The sequence below is a fragment of the Mytilus trossulus genome, chromosome 14 (assembly GCF_036588685.1).
Source record: "Mytilus trossulus isolate FHL-02 chromosome 14, PNRI_Mtr1.1.1.hap1, whole genome shotgun sequence".
NCBI lineage: Eukaryota > Metazoa > Mollusca > Bivalvia > Mytilida > Mytilidae > Mytilus > Mytilus trossulus.
Window position 1 is genome coordinate 36,129,887 of NC_086386.1, and position 26,494 is coordinate 36,156,380.

The following is a 26,494-nucleotide window of genomic DNA, read 5'->3' on the forward strand; positions in this document are numbered from 1 at the left end:
TTTTTCAATTTATTAGATAATAAATCAAACAAAGTAAAATGTGTTATTTCGTCATACCTGAAACCCATATATATTGCTAATGCTAATCAAACCCAGAGCAGTATATTAAATAACTTGGGTAGTGTCTATGATTGCTGTTGCATAAAGTGATATATCTTCAAACAAACAAACAAAAAAACTATAACAAATTCATGAATATACCAGGAATTGTAAATTTACATGACATATTTTCAACAATAATAAAAACAAAATATCACAGATAATTCACTAGTCACTGGGATAGTGTTGATAACAACTAATACCTAAACCCTGATATTCTGAGAAAATAAAACCAACCATAATATAGTCTGATTAAAACACGCAAAAATGTCTATCACTCATACATATCTGTTGAATATGCAAATGATGTACACAATATAGCACTAATTATGCTGGCGGAAATGCTAACAAAATTCATTTTGATGGAAATAGCGACCATGAATAAATGGTAGAACTAGATACTCAATTAAATGCATCCTTTAATTATTAATTTAATTCATCGGTAAATTAGAAAGTAAAAATGAAAAACTCAAATCTGATGAACATACTAGATCTGGCTTGTTGAGTAAAAGAGATTTAAAAGGTTTTCGACAACTCTTTTAAAGGGATTGCAATTCAGATGCATACAGATTTTTTTAAGCAAGTTATTCTACATCTATATAATTTTTATTGTACCAGATCCGCATATTGACAAATCGGGTTTCTTCTGTGATGCTCGAAACGATAATCTTTGAATTAACAAAACTTCGTACAAACGTTAAAGAACTAATTAATCCCAAAATGGAACAAAAGTAAGGTCAAAAACTTAAATGTTTTTAAAGCATTACTATTTAGTTCACTGCAGAAGAAATTGAAAAAAATAATATGCACTTAAACTAAATTATTATAGTATCTTCAACGGATAGCAAGGTATTTCAAATATTCATTACTTATTTTACTACGTTTTACTAAGCATGTTCTGCCCAGGTTCTACGTAAAAAATGTCATCTATCAATATATTTATTCACATTATCTTATACTTATTATAGATGTACTCTCTTAATAGTTTACAAGGTACCTCGTGAATTGTTGTAACCTATATTGTTTTAACAAATGCTAGCTTTTTTGACATTGTTCTGTTTCGCGATTATTCACGTACTCAATGCGAGACTATCTCTTCACCAAGCTATTTCCAACAGTTCTACTCCAAAATTGAATAAATCATACCAACTCAATAAAAAAATTCCTAACAATAACATATTTCTTAATACTTTGTCATATTTTGTATATGCCAACAGTCGAATCATAACCGAATATCATTTACATTTTCCATGAAGACAGAAAATCCGTTGATACATCATGTTCAGTCCTCGAGGTATTCCCTTTACCTGTTTGCACTTCCGCCATTGTTTTGTGAAGACCGGAAAGATTTCTTCTTATTTCTTCCTCCTAAAAAATAATAATACATCAAATTTAGCAAGTCAAAAAATGCATATTTTAAATGAGCAGAAAAATACAACCACTTGAAATAGTTGCCTCCTGAAAAAAAGAGGGACGAAAGATACCAAAGGGACAGTCAAACTCATAAATCTAAAACAAGCTAAAAATAAAAAAGAGACAAACAGATAAACAATAGTACACATGACACAACATAGAAAACAAAAGAATAAACAACACGAACCCCATCATAAACTAGGGGTTATCTCAGGTGGATACAAATTACTCTTGATTACTGAAATTTTCGAATTTTGTGCGGCACAGGAATAAGGCAAAATATACTGGGGGTAAAACAACCCTAGTATATCGAGTAGTTCAACATTTACAGTAACTTAACAGAAAATAACATATCAATGATATATAATGTCAGTCAATACAAAAGTGTGGACTATTAGTCTGGTTATATCCCAAGAGAAAAACCTGTGCGTAACGAGATAACTATATTACCGTTTCAGAATTCGTTTCCTGGAGGTCCTCTAGGATGTTGTTGCGAAGAGCAAAGAATGAGGTCCTTATAGCACTCTGCTTTGATTGTTGTCCATAACTTCCTAAACTAGGACTACTTCGGTTTCCATACAGTATTTCCTCTGTTTCCATGTCAATTCTTAAATTCAATAATGAAAATAATACATACTTTTGATTGATTGCTCATTGCTTGGAATCCAAAACACACAAGTATTTGAATATTGAAATTAAAGAACCTAAAACATTGTAAAATGAAAATCCTTTTTTTTTTCTTAAATTGTATGGATTTTTTTTTTTAATTTTATTGAAAATTCAGTTTTGTTTAATTGTTTAGAAAATTCAGTTTTTTAAACTGTATAAGATATTGTAGGATTGCCAATTACACACTTTATGAGAGTATAAACGAAGTTGATTCAGGCGAACCTTAATTTTGTATGTACTAATATATCTATAAGGTTTTTTACTGTGAGATTTACCTGGCTTTTTCGAGATCACGTGCTGCAACCTCTGCCTTTGATACCATATGGGTACAAAGCTTGTCAATAGATTTCGCAAAGTCATCAAATGAAGCTGAAATGAGATATACACATGTAACGACACATTTGTTTAGGCTTTTAAAGTGTAAAACGATTACATATCGTGATTACAAAGGATAAACATGAAGATTCAAGTATATTTTCTTTGTATTAAGATCATCGCACCAAGTATTAACAAAAGTATGCAAATCTGGACATTTATTTGAAAGTTAATCTGTATTTTTCCTAATCGGTAAAATGCAATATATTAGAATGGAATTTTCGTCAAGCTCGTATAGATATAAGGCCAATTCAAAACATTTTTTGCGCCTGTCCCAAGTCAGCTAGGAGCCTCTGGCCTTTTGTTAGTCTTGTATTATTTTAATTTTAGTTTCTTGTGTACAATTTGGAAATTAATATGGCGTTCATTATAACTGAACTAGTATATATATTTGTTTAGGGGCCAGCTGAAGGACGCCTCCGGGTGCGGGAATTTCTCGCTACATTTAAGATCTGTTGGTGACCTTCTGCTGTTGTGTTTTCTCTATGGTCGGGTTGTTGTCTCTTTGACACATTCCCCATTTTCATTCTCAATTTTATTGTATTTTATGATTATCTATAATACTAAAATTACGAGGTCCAAATTGTCAGCCGTCATCACGTAAAAACGACAAATCAAAGAATTCAACTTTATATATAACTAATATAGTACAAAGGTGTAGATTAAAAATTACACCACTCCAGGCCCTTTTGTTTTCCACGTAATTAATATTGCCAATAATTAGGAAGTTCCGGGTCGAGTCCGATACCGATACCAATAGTTTATTCACCTGTTACCTTATCTTTACGTTCCGCATCTGACCGGCGCACCAACACACGGTGTATTCAGGATTAACAATGATTAATATGCTATATACACGGGTCATAATCACAGGGTTGACACTACTAAATTGTCAAATTGTTACCTATTGTAGTATTTTTATCAGTAAGACTTTCTAAGATAACAGTACGAATACTAAAAATCGAGACTAAAAATAAGGCGTATATATAGGTACAGTTTTCAGTTTGTTAGCGGGCATGACGTATAACAGCGAATCAAAGAATTCAACTTTATTTATAATTAATATAGGACAATGCTGTTGATTAAAAAATACTCCATTCCAGGACCTTTTGTTTTCCAAATAATTAATATTACCAATAATTGATAAGTTCCAGGTCGACGGGTTCAAACAGAAAAGCAGAGAAAACTGTGTATCTTATAATCGGTATGACTTTATCAGATGACAAAACCAATACTAAAATAAGGCTTACGCATTGTTATATACTTTACTTCCGATATCACGGGTGTATTCTAGTATTAGAAATGATGATATGTTATATGTATTACTATAATGTCACATCAATGCTTGCTCGAACGTTAAAAAGATCCCTTTCCTTAATCTCATAATAAAACAATTATTATTCCCTCTTAGGCTGAAATAAGTTTTTAATTTTAGAAAGTGATTTGCTCATTCAGATTACAGAAGGTTCATAGTTGGATACTGTACCATCCTGTTCGAACCTATTTTCTGATTTTAAACTGTGGTGTGTACTGAAACTGTTATGTGTGTTGAAACTGAATGCATGAAAAGGTGTAATTTTCATGAAGACTGTGTATTTGATGATAATAAAACTGCAGTGCGTGGTGAAATTTCCAAATTATATTTCACTCATTGCCTAGTCATGTTTAGAAAATATTGTGACGAGAAATGTTGATTCTTAGAACATCATCATACATTTTGAAAAAAAAGTGCGATGTCCCTATACTTCTTGTTAGAAATGTTTAAATCATTGTTCAACATTATTCAGTTGCTACGTTTTATATCCGATTATATTTCTTAATTATGTTATACTGGTATCTGTGCTAAAAAAAAGTCACCATAAATGTGTAAGTTAGGAAATAGTAACAATGTTTAAAAATACCTTCAGATTCTGTAAATCAAAACATTTTCAATTCTAAAGTACTATTGGCAATGCAGATTTTCAATTGGTCGAATTCATTAAATGCAAAACATGTGCACGATTGAACTCTTCATTTCTCAAGGTATATTAGATAAGATTAGATAGCTTCAAATCCTCACAAGCAATTTCTTCATAGTTGTTGTAGGAGTAAGTTTGCATTGATGAACACATTAGTTAGGTTCGAATTATACATTTGACAGATCATTTACAGAGGATTTCAGTGAGTATGTAGCTAAAGGTAATATCTTTGGTTAGCTTGCTTGTTACCTGTGAAGTCATTGTAAGGTAAGGTATACTACCCTCCTTTAGAAGTAGCCTAGTCCTTCATACAGATACATTGGTAATCTATCGGACTAGTCTATTCTGAAAGGAGGGTAGTTTACCTTACCAAAAAATGACTTCACGGTTCAGCTAGCAAGCAATCCGACCAAAGATATTACCTTTAGCTACATACTCATTGAAATCCGCTGTAACAATCTGGGCGGCTTAGGTCTGTTTCTAAATGGAATATGTATAATTACCTTTAAGCAAGTCTAGGAATTTTATCTCTCACTTTTTTGGCACAATTATTTCATTCATCGGGTTGGGATATATATTAATTTCGTGTTATTCTAAGTTCTTACCAGAAATAAATACCGAGTCTTATTTTAAAACTTGCATACAAGAATATTAAATGTTGCCTCTAATAAACAATACCATAAGACATAAAAAAAAAATTGCGTTGAGTTTTAAAAGTTGACTTCATAGACGGAAGATGCTTTATATCCAAAATTAAATTATTTGTATTTAGATTAAAGTGTGCAAAGAACTTACCTTTCATAACTCCTTCTACGCCTATCAGGTCTTGTTGAGTAATAGATGTGTTAGCTAGTTCCTCTCCCAAACTTTCATTCAGGTCCGGAATATCCCCAAGTAATTCATGGAACGATTTCTCGCTGCTTATTAGAGTTCCATAATTTCGACCAATCTTCCTTGCGGCTTGTGACATTTTTCGACACATCGTATTGATATGTCGTAGCCTCTGAATTTCTTTCTCAATATCATCATTGAGTGTTTCCTCTGAAACTTGTGACTTTTCTTTCATACTGTGCCAATACTTCTTGAAAACATTCATAGTTCTGTTTTTCCAGGTACGACGGCCTCCCCAGTCTGTAAAATTTTGTAAATTTCAGAAATTTACTAGCTGCTATTTAAAGCACGAAATAGAGCATTTTCAAAACAAAAAATAATTTAAGAAAAAAAGTAAATTAGTGACTTTCCAAATGAGAAACATCGTAGAATCCTAGCAAAATGAAAAGAATTCATCTACAAATTGATGTGACTTAATTACCTTTTGAAATGTGTTCCTCTTTTTCTATTTCATTCAGTGCAGCTTCAACCTCGTCTTGATCAGGTTCATCATCTGACTGTTGCGCCATTTTACTTTTTAACCGGGCTTCCCTCAACAATTCTGGTACCCTAGCGCTGCTTTTGTGTGGTTTTTGTGGTGTTGACGTTCCTGATATATATATATTAAAAGAACTGTAAGTGTTATGTTCGGGATATTCCATTGTGCAGCACTGATGGCAGAAATATTGATGCAATGTATTATACTGTCACAACAATAAAAAGTTATATGGTACTACACAGTTTATTACTGATCGAATAATATACTATTCTCTGGTTTTAATCTACAAAATAAAGGTACTTGCGACTTTCTAATAAAAAATATCCTTTAGTCGCAAGACGGAATGCGAATATTGAATTTGATGTAAAATCATTACTTGATTAATCTGATCATTACATCGTTACATCTGATCTGCTCCTACATGTAATTTAAAAAAAAAATGAATTACCAAGCGTAGGTCCACTGAAATGATGCGATGGTCCGGTGAAGCTATCGTCTCCCTTTGATTCTGGTATTTCGGAGAATGTGAGCTGGGTCGTGTCTTTGTGGAATGATCTCATACTGTGGTGTAGGAAACTAGACTCTATGTTTTAAAACGACACAACATATGTTTTATATATCAAGATCAAATTGTGCTTCAGTTATTAGAACATAATTACTATAAAACAAATCTGTTGTTAAATTTCAATACTGGAAGCAAGATAATGCGATATAAATGTTAAGATATAAGTACTGTTACAGAAATACAAAGCTTTCTATTAAAATTTTACTAGAAAGAGCTGTGTTCGTAGCATAAACTAAAAATACATAACGACCAAGCGAACAAATTAAAAAAAAAGAATTTAATAAACTAGTGATGTTCGTAAAATGTTGTCTGCATGGTTATGTTTGTATCTTCTTTCTTTCAGTTGTCAAAGTTAGTTTATAATATTAAATTTCAAACAATTTGACTTTCAGTGTAACTTTGTAAAATCTGACTAATAAATAAAGATATCATAGATATAAGGATTATTAAAATGTTCTATGTGAATAATATAACAACCGGTACAAGACCAACCACCACAGTGAAAACAAGACAACAAGTAAAAGTGCACTTCCACGAAGAGATGAAAATCGTATTTAAGAAGTGAAAAACATTCCAAAACAAAACACACAGCTTACACAATAGGCATTAGATATATAAAACAAACAAACGGAATATAAAATATAGTAAGCAATTTTCGTTTTATTTTAGCTACTTCATTTCATATGTATTTCTCTTTTTCTTACCTGCTCCAGTGAGCTCTTGCTGTTGCACATGTCCATCAGGTAAAACATATATGTGTACCCCACCTGTATTTCTACCATGGAAAAGGTTTTCACCAGTGCCAGTGTGCAAGGTTACATCTTTCTTAACATCATCTTATAAAACATAAATATTCAAATTTCATGGCACACTTAAAGTTTTTAAGACAACGACATTGAAAAATGTAAAATTACAAAGATGTATACATATAGTACATGAAATCTAAAGCAAAGTATTTAATAGAGGATAGAAAAAAAAAGAATACAATAATAATGGTAGTTCTCAAAAAGCATTAAGTCGCACGTCTAATTTTAGAATATCAAGCTAAAAAAATAAAAGGTTATGCAAGCTTGCTCTCTATAGATGACAGATCAAAGCAATTACATGTATTGTAAGGTTATTTGCCACGAGATCCTTAGCATTTATTTTGTCATTATATTTTCTTAAAGTTCATACCCATTGCAGATGTTTGTGCTTTATTAAGAAAAAGTTTTTTTCTCTCTAGATTTATAAACAAATTTGTCTGTATATGAAAAATAAAAACTGTTAATACGCTTTTTTATTTATACAGATCAATAACAATTTAAAGTATATCAAGAATTTGAATAGATTTCAATTTCACTAATATGCTTTATACAAGAAATAACAGAAAAAATATTAGATCTACTTGGAAGATGAAGACTCAACGAAATTCTGATCTAAAAAGTATAGAAAATGTCTTAAATTTTGAGAAAACAACTGAAGGTGAAATGTTAGATTTTTTCATCAAACACTATTTTTAAATACAGAGTGAAGAACGTGAGGGTTATTTCAGAGTACTTATATCAAAACTTACCGTCAATAATTATCGAGGGAAGAACATAATCATCTGAAATTCATTTACCACCAAAATGACATATGAGAGAGATCCTTTGTAAATGGTATAAACATATGTTGTTATGAACTCAATCTTGTGTACAATGTGAACCATGTATTTATGTGAAAATTACCGATCGTTGCAAAAATATGAACCCTCATACAATGAAAAGTGAACATTTATAAAAACATAACAAGTGAACAATAAAACCGGCCCAATAAACCAATTGGGCTAAATAATCATTGTGAATTTATGCATGACAACTCCTTCCACCATGATTGACAACGTACGTGTTGGTGGAGAATATCGCATCATTCCTTTTGGTTTATCGAAAAATAAATTAGATTGTATATTAAAATACTTATTCTGTATAGATATTCTGCAATATCATGTGTTGAATTATTGAAAACAAAAGCAAAGCATTCATTCTCACACATTGTTGTCAATATAATGTAATTATATGCGACTGCCAGACAAGTGAAAGGTTTAGCTAGCTATAAAACTAAGTTAAATCCACCATAGTTTACATATGGAAATGCATTAACCATGGCATGAATATGATAGTTTTCTATTTGTTTTATGTGTTTGTGCTTTTGATTTAGTTATTTGATAAGGGACTTTTCGCTTTGAATAATCTTAATTCGGTATTTCTGTAATTTTCTTTTTTTCTTGCGCATTTCTTGCTGTTCATTATCAAGAGTTTGTCAATGACATAAATCTAAAGAATTCAAAACACCCTTTTGTAGACAACATGCTTAAAGAATTGTCAGGCATGGATTACCTTTGCTATATTCAGCACAGCTTTTGGGAAATTTGGGTCCTCAATGCTCTTCAACATTGTACTTGTTTGGCGTTATAATTATTTGGATCTGAGAGTCACTGATGAGTCTTATACAGTAGACAAAACGCGCGTCTGTAGTTTTTAGTAATAATCCTTGTGTATTTAATAACTATTTATAGTGTATCTTTGGTTTTTAGTGGTCGGTAGTTTCTAATTGCTCCCAATAATATCAACTCCGTGTTTTGTTCATATATCTTTTTAAAATTGTTGCATGTATTAAAATTGATTATAAATGTGTAAACATATAACGAGGTGCCATGGGTAAGCGTAACGATAATTTATCCTTTGAACTTTAAAACTGGTATTTGAATGTCTACTTCACGTATAATTTGATGATTGTGATATTGATCTCTGTAACATACACGATCAGTATAAAAAATAGATAAAATAATTCTAAGGTTTTAATGAAGGTACATCAAGCATTTCGCTTCAGATGATCGAAATGTTTACCTGTTTTAAATTTCATTTAATTTCTTAGATATTTACCTTTTTTGTCTAACAAATTACGTAATACTTCTACAGCTGCTGAGAAATCTCCATCTTCCTCAACCATTTGCAAATGCTTAAATTTTCTTACAGCTGCCTCTAAAGACGGTATATCAGATATTCTGGTAGCTTTTCTTAGCTCTTTTCTAGCAATGAGTCTTCCTGAAAATTAAGTTAAACAAATGTATTTATTTAAGAAAATATCACATCATGTTCTAGTAGTATGTAAAAGCCATTTGTAGTAATACTTTAAAAGAATGTTATTTTAAATTGATAATGAAAACAATATTCATTTAAAAAGTGTTTTTTTTCAAATCGTCAAATAATTGTGTCTCTTATATAACTATTTACACGCATCATCATTCAATACCCACTATTGATTTGCAAAGACAATTTGACTTATCTTTTAGAAAAAGTTGTTGCATATTTTGACAACAATTACTATACCTTCTTCATCTAAAAGTTCACGCAAAAGAACCTCCGCACGAGTGATATCAACAGTAGCACCCTTGGGGTTTAGTTCTTTAGCACGTGCAAGGAACTTTTCCAATTTTGGTCGGTTCCTGTCCTCAACAGCCTGATTCAAACGAGTTATTATACGACTTTGTTCTGAAAATGAAGAAAATAAAAAATAAATGCAATGCATACAAATTGCGTCGATAGATTATCTTTAAATCTCAATTTTCACTCTTTCTCTCTGTCCTTCAAATTAATGTCTCCAAAACTACTAGTATCGGGTTTCTACGTTGTATCACTAATTTTGTGTGTCTGTGCACGTGTGTGTGGGTGTTTACTTACTTTCAGCTTCCTTAGATTCTAGTCTGTTCAATGCATCTCTAAAGGTGACTTCTTGTTTCATTTCCATTTGCAACAGGTCCTCCTTTGACACAACCTTAAGGAATATACAAAATATATCTTGAAACAGAAACTTATAAGACCTGCGTACTATGCGGTATAATGCGATTTGTATAATGTTTGAAGGTCATACAGTGATCTATTATAGTTGTTAAAGTGTGTGTCATATGGTCACTTGTATCATGTGCAATCATACATTTTTGTACCAGCTCTTCTAATTTCTATATACATATATTTAAACCATAAGTGTCTCATGGTTAACTTTGTCCAAAAAAAGAAAAAGAAAAAGAGATAATAAAATCAACGGTACCAATTCTGTTGCACCAGATGCGCATTTCGACAAAACATGTCTCTTCAGTGATGCTCGTGGCCAAAATATTTGAAATCCAAAGCTTACATAAAAGATGAAGACCTATAATCCTAAACTGCAATTCGAAGGTTTTATAGAAGCTCTTGTGAGTCGATTATATTGTTAAAAACAAACATTCTTCGATATGTTTTCACCATTATCTTTGGTTAGTTTTAATTAAAAAATAAATATAATTTGGACACATTAGTTCAGAAATATCAGTTTTTATTTCACTTTCACCTATGTTGAATTTGGCTTATTTGCACTAATCGTCATATTGTATATTGTTACAGTAGTAGTATATATAGTTACACACCAGACTTAGAATTGTGTACGCCAGACGCGCGTTTCGTCTACAAAAGACTCATCAGTGACGCTCTAATCGCTAAAAGTTAAATAGGCAAAACAAAGCACTAATCTGAAGAATTGAACACTTACTTCGTATGATACTATCTTCTCTGCTTGATCTCTGTTAGTCTCTTTTGCCATGATATCTATGACACTGCCCGGTTGTCCGGTTTTAAGTAATCCCTCCCAATACCCATTTTCATTTTTCTTCATCTTGCATTCTGGGTGACCTTTTACTAAGACAACACTTGCTTCAGGAATGGCAATCGACATCATAACTTTTTCATTGGAAGGTAGACAACAGTGCTCAGGCTCTTTGATGCTGTATCCATGGCACCAGGCTGGCAGCAGAGCAGTTGTGGGAACAGGAGTTCCGGTCAAGGTTGGCAACACGACTTCGATGATTTTGACGTATAGTGGCAAGAATAAATCTGAATCGTCAACAGCGTCTGTGTTTCGTGCAAACACAGTCAACGTGTATGTTCCCATCTTAGGGAACGTGGCACAAATTAAAACCAGTTCTCCCTTTGTATCGACTGAGACATAGTTATGGTAATCTGTTGTTGTATCACCCTCTTCCAGTTCTAGCGATGCGGCTACTAGTATGTTTCTTTTTCGTTTGATAGTCATTTTATATTCTCCCGTAACAAGATTAGTTACAAAGGACGGCCAAGGGTCATCTTCAGAGAATCCCAATTGAGCAAATGTTGCAGTTGGACCTAATTGTTTTCCTTCCGTATCAGGAAAGGGATCAGATTCAAGGGGTTCGTCCTGACAGCTAACAAGATAACTACAGGCTGGAGCAAATCTTGTTTTCTTGTTCTTTTCCTTTGCCATTACATTAAGTGCGTACTCGCCTGCTTCTGGAAGTCTCACGTTTATGGACATTTCTCCATTCTCAATTGTATGAAGAATATGACCTTCAGTGACAGGTATATCAACTTCACCCTTCACTAAATCATGTTTGAATTCAAGTTCCCTATCCAATGAAAATTTAATTTCTGCATCGCCATCATCAGCTTCGATTTGACCCTTACGATGAGTTAACGGTACCATTCCCATATCTTTCGTATCCTCCCCTGGTCCCCATTCTTCACGAATATTTGGTGGAAGTGGCTTGCAGTCTTCCTTTATATCATGGCAGGTGAGGAAGTACGTCACTAGCAATGCATGATGCGTGTCTGATTTTTCACTACCATGAAGTTCAAACAGAAATTGCCCTACAAACGGAAATCGAATAACAGCTCTCATAACTCCTTCGTCGAGGTCTCTTTCCAAAAAGACAAATCTATCTAAAGCGCTTCTTGTCGAAACAACTTGCTCTTTACAACCTTTTGACCTGTACAGCTTGTAAGCAAACGTCATACGCTTGCTAGTGTCAAATCCAATTTCGAATGTTACTTGTCCGTCATTACTTGATACGTTTGACTTTGGATGGGATTTCAAGGTCAATTTTTCTTGAAAGAAGTCAGATCTTATTGCTGGTAATTCTTTTGCCTCGTCGTACGTTACAGTTCGAGCTAACAACTGCCATTTGTCGTCATCGGGGAAATGATCAAACACAAATATTTCTGGGTCAGCTAAAAAGTAAAATTCACGAAATCGACAGTGCGTTTTATATGTTCCTCTATTTTCTTGCATTGCACGCTTTGTGCTTACTTTTCCTTTTTCGTCTTCAATAAGCCTCCAATTGTTCTTTGTAACACCATAAGCTGCTTCACATATCCAACGAACATCAATGAGACGCCATTCCCCATCTAATAATGCCGCAGTCCAGGTTTTTCTTTGATTCTTAAAATCAGCGCCAACTTCGTAATTGATCGTGTTACGTACACAACCTCTTACTAACTCAAATTTTATATCTGCATGTCTGAAAACAAATATTGACTATGTATTAAAAGTTCAAATAAAATTGTTTGGATTGCTCAGCTTTCTGTTTGTTGGAAATAACTTGCTTCTTTATCCCCAATTAAAGATACAAAAATGTATGTGAGTTTCCAATAGCTTTATTTGAGTTAAATAGATATAAGAAGATGTAGAATGAGTGTCAATGAGACAACTCTCCATCCATTTAAATATGTGTACCAATGTTTGTCAAAGTATGACGACCCAACCGGAGCCTTGGTTCACACTGAACAGCAAGCTATACAGGGCCTTAAAAATTGTATGTTTAAAAAATATTATTAAGATTAAACGTATGTTCATTTGATAACATTTCCACGATGATAAGCAACACAATTATTTCGTGCAATATAGAGCTAAAACAGGGTGCTACAAAACGTTACTAGTATTTCATTGCAAGACTATTTTGTTCAAGTAACTCAAACTGTATTAAAGAAGTCAAACAACATACTCGCAGAGTACATGGAATAGTTCGTCGTAATCCATTGTCCGACGTCGAAGCTTCCACAAATAACTTGCAGTAGAATCGTCTGTTGTCCATTCTGTTCTTGGTAAATGTCGTACATAGTCATCCTCCAAACATCGGGCAAGCCATCTATCAAGAAAAATCAACGCATTAGAATCCACGTTAATCGAATCAAATCGGTACTGATGAATTTGTTCACTTAAGATGATCTTAAATTTGAGACAGTGGTTCTTACAATTTGTTTCCATTATAAAGAAAATTCAACATAACTGCTTCATGCAGAGATTTTGTTTGGCATGTTTCTCGTAAACTCGATGCTTATAGTTCATAATCGTTGTAGTTTCCTAAGGTAAAGTTGGTTTTACTCTATTAAGTACTGTTTGATTCCAATGCTCTCCAAACATCTTATGTTTAGCCTTCAAAACTTTAGGTCTTAAAAGTTTATTCCAGTTACAGCAAATGATGAGCGCGAGGAGATCACTCAAAATGATTTGTTTTCTTCTCATTGGACATATTGTGTCACATTTTATAATTTCTACATGATAGTTTAATTTCGACTCCACATACTATTCTGGGGCATATAACAATAATACTGAATTAAATATAAACATGTCTAATTTTTATCATGATTAATTATTAAAGTTGTATATAATTGTACTTTTATTATTTCTCATAAATATCAATGTTCTCATTGAAATTATTTTGAAACTATATGAAAGGCAATGGTGTCTTTTTGGGGTTAGTATACTATTTTACAGGAAAGATGTGTACCTTGTCAGAACTCTAGCTTTGTCGACATCTGTGTCTGTTGGTTGGAGTAGATAACCTACTAAGTATCGTATGTGCTGATTGATGTATGTGAAGGGTGTCTGTAAGTAAAAAGTGAGACACAAGTTTTCATAAAAATATTGTGTAGAGCATAACGTTAGTTGTACATTAATTCGCCTTTTTAATTAATGCAATTAAGCCATTTGATAGAACTACGTTCGAAAAAAAAGACTTTGTGATTCAACACTACAATAAGTAGGGTCCCTATCCTATGATTCTCTGGAACAATGCACCTGAGGAATTTATCAACGCTAAATTAAAATGTTCAGTGTTCTGGACACAATTGCGTTAAGACTTAAATATGTTTAACATGACAGTGTAATTATGATACATGTATACTGTTCTATGGAATCTTTTAAAATCTAGACATTACCATATACCGGTAGTATGACACTTTACTAAAGCGTAACATGCAATAGAATAAAACAAATGCAGTTCATGGCTTTAAACATTTTTAATCTTTTTTGTGATTGTTTTTATGAGTTTGACTGTTCCTCTGGTATATTTTGTCCCTCTTTCACTTTAATTTGAATTTTGACTAGGTTGATAGTACTAAACTAATAAATATCTATAACTAACCTTAATTGCGTGTTCATCTAAAACTGCAAATGCTTCCTCGTCCAGCACATCCTCTTTTGATGTCATGGGAGGGGAGGGTAGTACGTTTCCGTCGTCATCAACTGGCCGTTCCCAATCCAACCTCCGGTATACATCTTGGGCTTCCCTCAATAACTCAGGTGTAGGAACCTCTCTGTGGAAGCCTAATTTTCTAAAATGCTCAGTAAGGTCTTCTCTCTGAAATAAAGATAGTTATATAATGATTTATGCACGTTAATGTCTTCTGTAACCCGTCATTTTTAATAAGTCCAGGATGAGTGTTTAACTCAGAATTACATTGTTTCAAACTCATCATTCTCCATAATGGTTTACGAGCCTTAACGCTTGACTGAGAAAAGAGGAAGCTTTTTTGACAGAGAGCAATACAACAATATTCTAATAGAATATGATAAGTACACTGAAAGAATTTCCAGTACAACAACTCCCGCCAACCACTACAATACAGAGTCCTGACTTCGGACATGTACATAGTGGACGTGACAGATTAAACAATGATTGTAGCTCAACACTTTATCAAACTCGGACATTGGTGCATCAACACAACACAAGATTAACCTACACACAAAAAGATATATCGTGTCAATCTAAGAGTAGACTAACCACAGTTACGGAAACCTGATCAACACCAATTAAACATTTCTTTTTGGTATTAAAGTCGAGATTAATAGAGGGGCGAAAGATACCAGAGGGACATTTAACTGACAACGCCATGGCTGCAAAAGAAAAACAAACAAACAGACAAATAAAAGTACACACAACACAACATAGAAAACTATAGTCTAAACAACACGAACCCGTGTAACATGTAGCACTTCAGTGTTGACGTAGAGTATCATTGGTATGGTCATATTTGTAACTAAAACATAATAACTCTTATTTTTTAATTACATAATGGTTGTTATCGCCAAAAATGAATACATTTCAGTTGCAGTGACTATTACTTTATGAGAGATAGGAAAACCATGATCTGAGAGACAAAACAAAACTGGGTGACTGTTTTTGATGTTGATATATCAACAGTTAGTCTGACTGTCATTAAACATAAAAATGTCATAAACTTATCTTATTTGGCGTAAAAATTAGTTGTATTTATACAATTTAGTTATTCATATATTTGAAAGAACAAAGTAACAATTAGTATAATAATACTCCAACAAGATTTAATTCATCGTTTACTTTTAAAACTTTTGAGCAAATATTTGTCGTCAATATTTGTAATGGACGATGTAGGGTAATGGACATATTATCCCCAGTATTTATTATTTAGTTAAAAGGGATGTATGCTTGAAGAATTTATAAGAAAGAGGTTTTTAAAGGACACAAAAATGCACAGAAAATAATGTGATCGTAGAAAGATTAAGCTATGTTTTTGGTTCGAAAGTCAGAGTTTGCTTTGTATGTATCAAAAAACATCGTGTATTTCTGGAACTAAATACTTTTTTTATTTAAACAAAAACTGTGTGTATAATTGAGAGGCCAAATATACCAAACCGACATTCAAACTCATTTGTCAAAAATAAACTGACAACGCCATGGCAAAATTAAAGAAAAAGACCAAAAGACTAACAACAGTATACAAAGCACAACATAGAAAACTAAAGACTGATAACAAATAAGAATTATATTCTTTGCAGATTCAGGGTACACAATTCACTTTATTGGTTAATAAATAGACAGTAGTAACTAGGCAACTTCATGGTACACAATCATAAGTGAGAATGGAAATGCGGAAGTGTCAAATAGACAACAACCCAACCAGAGAGCAGAAAACAAGGCCATCAAAGGATCTTCAACACAACGAGAAAATCTCGCACCCGGTGGTGAGCTTCAAGTGGCCACTAAATAAAAATGCGTCGAGGATTAGTGAAAATGGACGGCAAAGTGAACTCCAAAACATAAAAATAGATTAGTATTAAAAATCATGCAAGACTCTGACGAACAAAGGCCAGAGGCTCCTGACTTGGGATAGGCAAAAAATGCGCCCGTGTTAAACATGTGTTTTTTTAGATCTCAACCCCTCCCCCTATACCTCTTGGAATGTAGAGACTTACAAGATAACATGTATTTGTGAAGAAACAAGAGGTGCACTCACAAACTACTTTTGAATTGAGAAACAAGACAACTTTACCATACATTCATGTGTATGAATGTGTGTGCATAAATACTATCAACAAAAATCTATTTTAAATATTAAACTATTATTTCTATTTAAATCAAACGCTTTTCAGCATATAATTAAATTTTACTGTATAATTACACTCAACTTGAGTTATGTAAAATTAATGTATTTAACCTGGCACTTTTACTTCTTTTTTTATCAATTGGCCCCAGATTTGACCGAATAAAGATTAATCTACAAGTGTGTTTGAATCTCTTCAAAGAAATCCCATTACAGTTCAAGTTATGCTAATTAGGGGTATATGTTTTCAATACCTTCTTAATGTGTTGTTGAGCAATTTAATACATTTTAACCAGGTCTTTTAAAGTTGTGGTCGTTATTTATTTGCATTATTGATAAAAACATTCATTTAAATACGGCAATTAAACTTTAAATTACCTTCGATTGTCAAAATACACAATATTCAATTTTTTCGTTCTGAATAGAAGAACATTCAATACCTTCTTCAATTATTAAAACTTTGCATACTTATGTTAAGTAAAATTGAAAATTATTTCTTTTTTATGAACGTATAAAAGCGATTTCGTACAAGGGCAAGTGTTTTTGAATAACAGTTTTGGAATCCAAAGAATCGTTTTTCAACGTTTTCGAACGTGACAAAACAATTGTGTTTAGCAATAACTTTGCCAAAACTGTCATATAAACCGAGTTTGACTTACACGAGGGAAAAAATAAAACATTTCTTTTAAAGAATATTAACATCGTTAGCACTTTTAATTTTAGTTCTAGTACTCTTTAACTAAAATATTCCCTTTTATTTATTTTACTAAAAGTGGCATGATTTCTGAAAACTAGCGATACAGCTATAATGCATAATATCATAAACTCTCTATATATCATTAGTTCATACCTAATATCTGAAACTCAAAGTAAAGTGTGGGCTGCAATTTACAATAATACCCCGACTTGAGCGGATAATCGTAGGATTGAACTATGAAATCGAACGTCGACCTTAGAATCAATAGAGTATGCAAACTATTTTATTGCAGGTACTTATTATTTATCCGTATCATATCTTGGTTTCACAAAGAGGATTTTGATAATACTTTAAAGCATGCCTTTAAGTCACATATAGACCACTTAATTGGGTTGGTACCCACTATAAAGAGCCAATTTGCTTAAAGGGGAAAATTATAGTTATTTTATAACAATTGATTGTATCTGCAGCCAACAAATTTATTTGGACAAAATAAGACAGTCATAATTGTATACTCAATTTTTGTTTTTGGAATAAATGCTGACAATTGAGATGCGTTAGTTGACTTTTATATGAAACCCTGATGATTCTAGATATCGGAATGGTTTTCACGAGCGCTAGTAAATAAAAAATCATATAATCATACGGAGACTTGAGTGTTATATCAATGAGACAGCAACCAAACAACACAACACATAACAAGTCATCTGCAGGTTCACATATGGTTTTAACTATAGACTGATGGCAGTCGAAACGTCCCCGACCTTCCATCTGAACGGCATCTGTTACAGTAACTACCTATTGCATATTTGTTTATTTGTTCTTATTCTGAACATGCATGATATATTTTAGAAACCAACAATCAAGCAATCAATGGACCAAAGTTGTATTACACAATGGCATGCTTTCTTCAAACTGCTTTTGACGCCGTTGCACTAAATCCGTTGGAGGTGTACAAATAGACATACAGTCTAAAATCACATGGTTTATCATTAATCAATTGAAATTAAAATTTAGATTCATGTAACTGCGAGAACCCATTTTTTTTTATTTAAAACAAAATAAAGTAGATAACATTTATGCACTCTTAAAACCACTAAAGATAGTTTTTGATCAATTTAATGGACGTATTTAACCTTCATCAAATCCTAAATGCGTAATTCTATTCGATCCTCTACATTAATTGTTTATATACGTACTATGGGATATTTCTGAGGTAAAACTCGTAGTTTCTTGTTGCCAGATATTTTATTTCTGGTATATATTACGACAATAATTATCCAAATTTGACAGCCTACTATTCAAGTATTTATCAAACGTTTGAAAGATATTTTCGGTGATTAGGATGTCTCTGTAAATATTAGCACATTTCTTTATTTTGGCTGCAAGAATTTGATTATCTGACATATATACCTTAAATCTTTAAACTAAACAATCAATTTGATATCATACAAGCAAGCATTTAGTACGTTAACATTTAAAATTTGAAATGAATTATATCATACAATTAAATACTATCTGTGATATTGGTACAAGGATTTAATACCTCTATAATATATCATATATCTATCGAGGCCAAAACCCGAGGTTGATTTTCTTTTCATTGTTTACTACATTGTCGAATCTATTTACATTTTCATAATATTTTTAAAATGCATTGAACGTATTGGCATCACGACTTTTTTTTTTATAAACCTTTAGATATTTCGAAAGCTTATTTATACAGTGAACCAAAAGTAGAAAAAAGATAACACGAATTGAAAGCGAAAATAAATGGCGCAATTTATATTCTAACATGCAGGCACGTCTAACAATCAAAAAGCCTTTATTTCAGAGTTGTCGTCTGCATTGTTTTAGACAGTTTGGTTTTGTGTTTTCCTGTTTCAACACTGTCCCAGGTTAGGGGATGGTTGGTCTCGCCCGCTAACATGTTAAAAACTAACCATATTCTGCATGTGCCTGTATGAACCTGTCCCAAATCAGGGGCCTGTACTTTGGTGTTTGTCGCTTTTGCTGTATATCGTATTTGTTTTCGCATGTTTTATAGTTTTAAAGCTTGCTATGCGGTATGGGCGCCGCTAATCGTTGAATGTCGTACGGTGACCTTTTATTTTAGCTGCTAACTTCTTCTTCGATTAGTCTGTAGTGAATTATACTTGAGGCTGTTAATTATCTCCTTGATAATATTTACGTACGTGTTGGCACAAAGTTTATCGACAGGTTGTAGGTATCCCCATGGTAACTAATTGTGCCCCTTTAATAGCAAACTTGTTTGTGTACTGTTACGAATCACAGTTTATGACTAAACTCAATAAAGACTCGTCGAAATTGCATTTAATTGATAAATTCAACAACACTTACCGTTATATTGATGATATTTTTCGTTAAATAATCAAGAATTTTCTCAATATACTGCTGAAAGTTACCCCAGGGAACTTACTTTAAATAAATCAAATGTATTCGGTAATAACTGTCCTTTCCTGGATTTAGATATTTCGGTTTTAAACGGGAAACTACACACTAAAATTTACGACAAAAGAGACGATTTTTCGTTCCTTATTGTTAATTTTCCATTTTTAGATGGTGATGTTCCTTTGGCACCATCTTACGGTGTTTATATTTCACAACTTGTTCGCTATGCCCGTGTCTGTTGTGACGTTTTTGATTTTAACGGACGCAACCTATGTATTACTGGTAAATTATTAAACCAGGGATATCGTTACCATAAATTACTTAAAACCTTTACTAATTTTTCCCATAGATATAAAGATTTGGTTTTAAAGTTTGGTTGTACCTGTAAAAAAAACTTATTTCAAACGGGATAGCACATCCTCATTTTTACGGAAATGTTGTTAACCGTGCACGGATATTTAGAAATGATCCTTGTAAACTTGTTGCTCCTTTAAATAAACTTATTCTTAAAGGTTACCTATTCAACACTGTAATAAGATCATTGAATAGTGTTTTTATTGGTATAAATATTGACTTTGTTATCAGTAGATTAAAAGCTAACTAAATATTACTAGTATGTTATATACATATACATTTTCTTGGATCTACAATCTGTCGATACCTGTAACTTGGCATTGCACAAGGTCATGTTTTTCTCTGGCTGTTTATGACATCTTTACACTAAATCCATTGTATGTTGGATGTGTACGGATTGATTGCTTAGTCTTAGAGGCTTGATTTTTTTATTAGTTGTTAATGGATTTGAACTAGCTGTCAGATAACTGCGAGTACTCTCAGATCTGTTCATTGTGTCTTTTTGTGTCGGGATGTATAAGTACCCGGCCACGTCCACTTGTATTTTTTGTCTATCTGATGAGTTCAGCCTTTTTCAACTTATTTTTATTGTTTGTTCTTATAATGTACTGTTATACCACTGTCCCAGGTTAGGGGGAGGGTTGGGATCCCGCTAACATGTTTAATCCCGCCACATTATTTATGAATGTGCCTGTCCCAAGTCAGGAGCCTGTAATTCAGTGGTTGTCGTTTGTTTATGTGTTACATATTTGTTTTTCGTTCATTTTTTTACATAAATAAGGCCGTTAGTTTTCTCGTTTGAATTGTTTTACATTGTCTTATCGGGGCCTTTTATAGCTGTCTATATGCGGTATGGGCTTTGCTCATTGTTGAAGGCCGTACGGTGACTTATAATTGTTAATGTTTTGTCATTTTGGTCTTTTGTGGATAGTTGTCTCATTGGCAATCATACCACATCTTCTTTTTTATATATTTGTTTCATTGGCAATCCTACCACAGCTCAGTTTTATTAGTTCACCAGCAAAACCATACTGTATTTGATCAAACCTTATGTTTCCTTCATTAACCTAAATCCAAATATTTGTAAATATGTTTTATCCGTTAATGGTTCTTACTTGTTAACTTTCTTTTTACCTGCTAAATGTAGCGTGATCTTGTACAATTTAAAATACAAAAGCCAGTGTGTTATAAATACCCTCCAATCTTCCGTGTTTAAAATCTAAACCCATAACTGGTAGATATTATTTTTAATCAAATTATATGTTAATGTTTTTGATCCTGCAATATTTGTCTTGTGCTGCCATGAGATTCCAGTTTATTTTTTTAGAATTTTCGTATTTTTATTAGATAGCTTTTAAAATACGACGTCTACTGAAATGTTAGTACGATAGCATTCGTTCTAGTATCATAATCAAATAAGCGTGTATTTTTAAGATTACAAATATTAAAATAAGCTTGCTTATCTTTTAATCTTGAAGTTGGTAGTTACCCCATCAAAGGTGAAATTTTTAATACGCTCACACCCATTATGCATATTCAGTGATCGAATAAGAATATGCTCAAAATTACTTTCAAGACTTAAACTGAAATAACTCATAAAAAATAACAGGCTAATAATTCGGGACGCCAGAAGCGTTGAATGGCCTTAAAGGACGAAACATACACCAACAGTGGTAAAATAAAGACAAAACTTCATTTAGGGTCTCATACATGTATAAATGGATAGCATTCCCGTTAACACAGAAGGTTCAAATTGTTCTTTGAAAAATAGTGGTGCCTATGTTACATACAATGCAAAAGAGGATAGAATGTGAATTTAGGATATGAAAAATTAAAAAGTAACTTGACTGCTGTGGTTTGGTTCTATATTAAATGAACTTGATTGCAAACTTAGTTGTTTAATTGTCTTGAAACTACCTTGTTGGTCTAGATCTAGACGTAGCTGATTGCATTGAGTGCGAGACTCGTGCTTGTTTCAAGTTCTTTTAAAACTTGCAACATACGAGATTAAGTTTATAGTTTATAAGTTAGTAAACTTTCAAACCTTACTAACGAAAAATCTCAGTTATCTAAAATTCATTAAAAGAACTCGGGAATGGGATTATTTTTGGTCGCATGCCTTTTATTGATATTCTCGGTTTCTGGTTCACATTTCTCTATATTTTAAAAATTTGTAAACAGAAAATTTCTGAAAGGTTTGTTATAAATCTTTTCGGTACCGAGGTACTCATGTCTGACTACAAAGTTAATGATAAAAAAGATGTATAAAATAAAAACAAAAAGTTGTTTTTTATGCGACCAAAGCGTTATAGATCTGAAAATGCCTTCATCCGTTTGATCAAGAGCGAATATTTCAATGCCAAGAAGATTTGTGTTTTACATCATGCTGGCGCCGTCTTCCAATCTCCCGAACCCTTATTAAGTAGGTGCATGTCACTTGGAAGAAATAGAAATAATTCAAGTGTCAGTGTTGCTTCATTGTAAATGTTCTTTAAATGAAGTCATGTAATATGACGCCGCCTGTTATTATCCAATACCGCATTCCATCACAAATGATGAGGATCGTACTAGATAGAACTTTATATTAGGACAAGATGCTGTGGCACGATCGCCAATAAGACAATCGTTTATCAAATACCAAATGACAAGGCGTTTGTTTTTGTCTAGTATAATTTAATTATAATAATTGTATGTAAAACTGTAACATGATTACAAGACAAATTGTTATAGTATTGATTGATGATGTCAATGATAATGTTTTAATTGAACTACGTAACGACATAATACGTCCATCTTGTAACCTGGTCCATTTATCAGAAATGCTTCATCGCCAACAAACAACAGGACGGTACCAGTAATTCATGTTTTATCTATATCTCTTATACAATAAAAACAAACAATCTGACATTTCGGAGCGTCACGGCATCTAACGGTTCATCTAAGGAAATATAAAGACCTCACGTACCCGACTTTTCTAGTAGCTGATCGTTCGAACTATTGATCCGTTATAAATCAGAGTTAAATTACAAGATATGTATTGTTTACCGTTATTCTACCTATTTGTCAAAGATCGATACGAGCTAATCCAATTCACCTAAATCAACAATCCGTACGAGATCAAGATAGACCTTAAATAAATAGATAATTTGTAAACGTTTCATTGTTCGGAAGACAAATGGAATGTAACGTCTTAAATATCTTGTGTATTCGGTCCTACATAGATATCGTTACATGGTTTCTTTTAACATGTTCGTTGTTTCACTTTTTCCCTCGCTAAGCAGATTTTAAAAGGTGTCAAATTTATTGACACTTTCGTTATTATTCAAATTTCAAAATGTACAAAGATAAACGAATTTGTTTTATCCGATTTTAAATCTTTTGTTATATCTAAGTTGTTTTGTCATGAAAGAATTTGGTGTTAATTGATGGCAGCTCTTTGAAAGTCTGTCTTGAATTCAGTCACACTTCTGTAGACGTTGGTGATGTCGACTATACATTCTTGATAGTGGACCAGAAGACCCATTGGTTGCATTGGGCTGTATTCTGCTCTTTAGTCGGGTATTTGTCTCTTTGACACAATCCCCGTTTCCTCTGTGCTGTTGTCTATTGAATTTGTAGTGTTAGAAATTGTGTGCTGACCTGCAGATATTTTTTTGTTTTTATTTGTAATGTTGTCTCATTGGCGGTAGCTAAAGTCTGCTTTAATTTATATATGACCACAGTTATTGTAAAGTAATGGTCTTGACCTTGGAGTACAGAAAACGTAAAACGTACAGTATTATTGTGCATGGTGAAGTTGTCATGATGAACTCTTACATCGATTCCACAGGGAGAGGCTTGAACACATTTTCGTTAGATTTAAAAGTTAGCCTCCACCAACGACACAGCATTCCCATAAAAGATTTGACCAAATTCAACGAATTTAATGCACCTTGGCCTTCAAATTTTCTCATTACGTAAATCAAAACGCTTTGGAAGCACGAAACTTATAAACCGTTTGCTTTAAGAATTATTTTTTTTTATTATTATTATTCAAAAGTATCTTCCTTTGTCAAATCTCGTAAAAACAGAATTGCTTAAAGTTCAAAATACATGTAGCTGCATTTTTTTTATTAAAAGAATTGGGGGACAATCTTAGTCCTTAATATTAAAAAAATGCCAACATTTTTAAAATAATGATATGAAAACAAGAACTTGGTGGATGGGATATAATTTTCACAATTTAAGGGACAACTATATGTATCCACCAGAGCACAGAATGATAGTATCAAGTATAGGTCACATTATAATGAATATTATTTTATGCCAAAACATTTCCACTCCTACCGTATTTATTTGGCATTCCTCAATAGTCAGTATAGCTTAAAACCAAATCCATAAATCTGGTCGTAAACCTTTTGATGTAAAACTTTATGTTTTAAATGCATTTTACTTATCCTGATTGCAATATAATATAAAAGGCGGATATGTTCGTATTTAGTCAACAAAAATGTTATCTTGGGTATTTGAAAGGTGAAATCCCCCCATACAATGTTTACATTCATGCAATTGAATGCACAATAAAGTATATGGTTTGAATTTGTGCCAAATGTGCATAATAAATTAACTCATAATTTTAACTGTCTTAAAGAATAATAATTTAACTAGATATTGGCAAAGTTGCAAATTGGCATATAACAAACAAAATTATTTTTGCTTAATTATAACCTTTATACATGTAAAAAATATTTGCTTCGACTCAGCAATTTTTTTACCTTACATGTTTAAGGCTAATATCTGGTCGTAACCATGCAATATATATTATAAAAAAAAAGTTTATAATTTGTAACGTAATTGTTTACAATTTCCTTTACCCGTTTAAAACAATAAACATATCGATTTTGTGTCTATCGGAATTGTGATCGTGACATGCATAATTTCAGTGAAACAGAGTAGTCCAGAAATTCCCTTATACCTACTAAAATACTTCAAACTGTTTCCTATTGACATAAACCGGTAAAACAATATCATAATTCAGTATCTTGTAAAAAAAAAAATCAATTATTTATATTAAAAATGATGACGGTCAATCATAAGTGGAAATTCAACATCTTTATCATAAAGGATTTATTAAAATGTATATATTTAATTTCTAAAATTATCTTGTGTGAAATCAGCAAACAAACAAATTACAAAAACAAAAAAAAATATCTTTGAGATAATAAGGTATTTAATTTGTCAACATGTAAACAAACCAATATTGTTGCATTTCTTTGAATCTTTTAATTATATGATTTAAGGTTAAAAATTGCTTACCCATCTCGCTTCATCAGACTTTCTCTTATCTGAATAATCTTCAACAATTAAAGATGAATCCACAAATTTCGACATTTAAAGTCGATATTTAAAAAAAAATTATCAATTAACGCAGTTTTGTTAAATTATCATAATATGCACTTCGTTGTAAAGTAATTCCAACCTGAGATTTAGTTTACATACTTCAAAAGAATTATACCGTCTTATTGTAATTCTGTCACAGTTCAAATCACTCGGGGAATATATTTTGTCAATACACAGAGGTCCGTATAGGGAAATTAACTAAAATAATAGAAAACGGTAAGCCATAAAATGTAATTCGTCGAATACGAAAGTGCCAATAACCTTACCATGTTACAACTATTCAGGCTGCCTGACGGTTTGAACGTAGTAGTCAAATCCGGTTTAGGATAAATATTTATTTTGCTTATCCAGTTTTATAAATGTTTTCTCTTTTAAAAGATCGATATGAAAATGAGATACCTATATACAACAAATATTGATTTAGTTTGATTTTAATGGGTAGAACAATAAATAATTTGTATTTAAATGGTAGCGGTGTATCAAATTGAAATGAGTCGGATAACCTTTATTGCTTTTTAAACAATTCATAATTCAATTTATTTTAGTATTATTAATTTTGATTTTGAATAATTGTCAATCTATTGAATTGAATAACACTTGGCATGAATTCAGACTACTTTTTTGCAGTTTAAATTTTGTCACGAATATTGAAAACAATTATCATTTGTTGCAGCGAACAGAGCTGGCTGTTTTGTAATTGTGCAATTATGTTAACAGGATTTTCAATCTTTGTATATAGAAAGAATTTATATAATA

The 26,494-nt window shown here is 32.2% G+C and overlaps 1 protein-coding gene across 4 annotated transcripts; it reads right to left on the reverse strand.

The window, feature by feature from the left end:
- Window positions 1-14: 14 nt before the first annotated feature.
- On the reverse strand, window positions 15-26,129 carry LOC134697235 (uncharacterized). Of its 4 annotated transcripts, none has more exons than XM_063559382.1 (16): window positions 26,005-26,129; window positions 14,679-14,894; window positions 14,043-14,140; window positions 13,257-13,400; window positions 10,994-12,773; window positions 10,150-10,243; window positions 9,799-9,960; window positions 9,352-9,513; window positions 8,004-8,036; window positions 7,153-7,284; window positions 6,332-6,466; window positions 5,827-5,994; window positions 5,310-5,645; window positions 2,457-2,550; window positions 1,963-2,119; window positions 15-1,467 (listed from the first exon to the last, which is right to left on the reverse strand). In XM_063559382.1, the coding sequence occupies exons 1-16, from the start codon at window positions 26,005-26,007 to the stop codon at window positions 1,339-1,341; spliced, it is 3,843 nt and encodes a 1,280-aa protein (XP_063415452.1). In that variant the 5' UTR covers window positions 26,008-26,129; the 3' UTR covers window positions 15-1,338. The 4 variants fall into 4 exon arrangements, with proteins under 4 accessions (XP_063415452.1, XP_063415447.1, XP_063415448.1 ...); XM_063559377.1 differs by lacking the exon at window positions 26,005-26,129 and adding an exon at window positions 25,655-25,994; XM_063559378.1 differs by lacking the exons at window positions 8,004-8,036; window positions 26,005-26,129 and adding exons at window positions 8,315-8,341; window positions 25,655-25,994.
- Window positions 26,130-26,494: the final 365 nt, after the last annotated feature.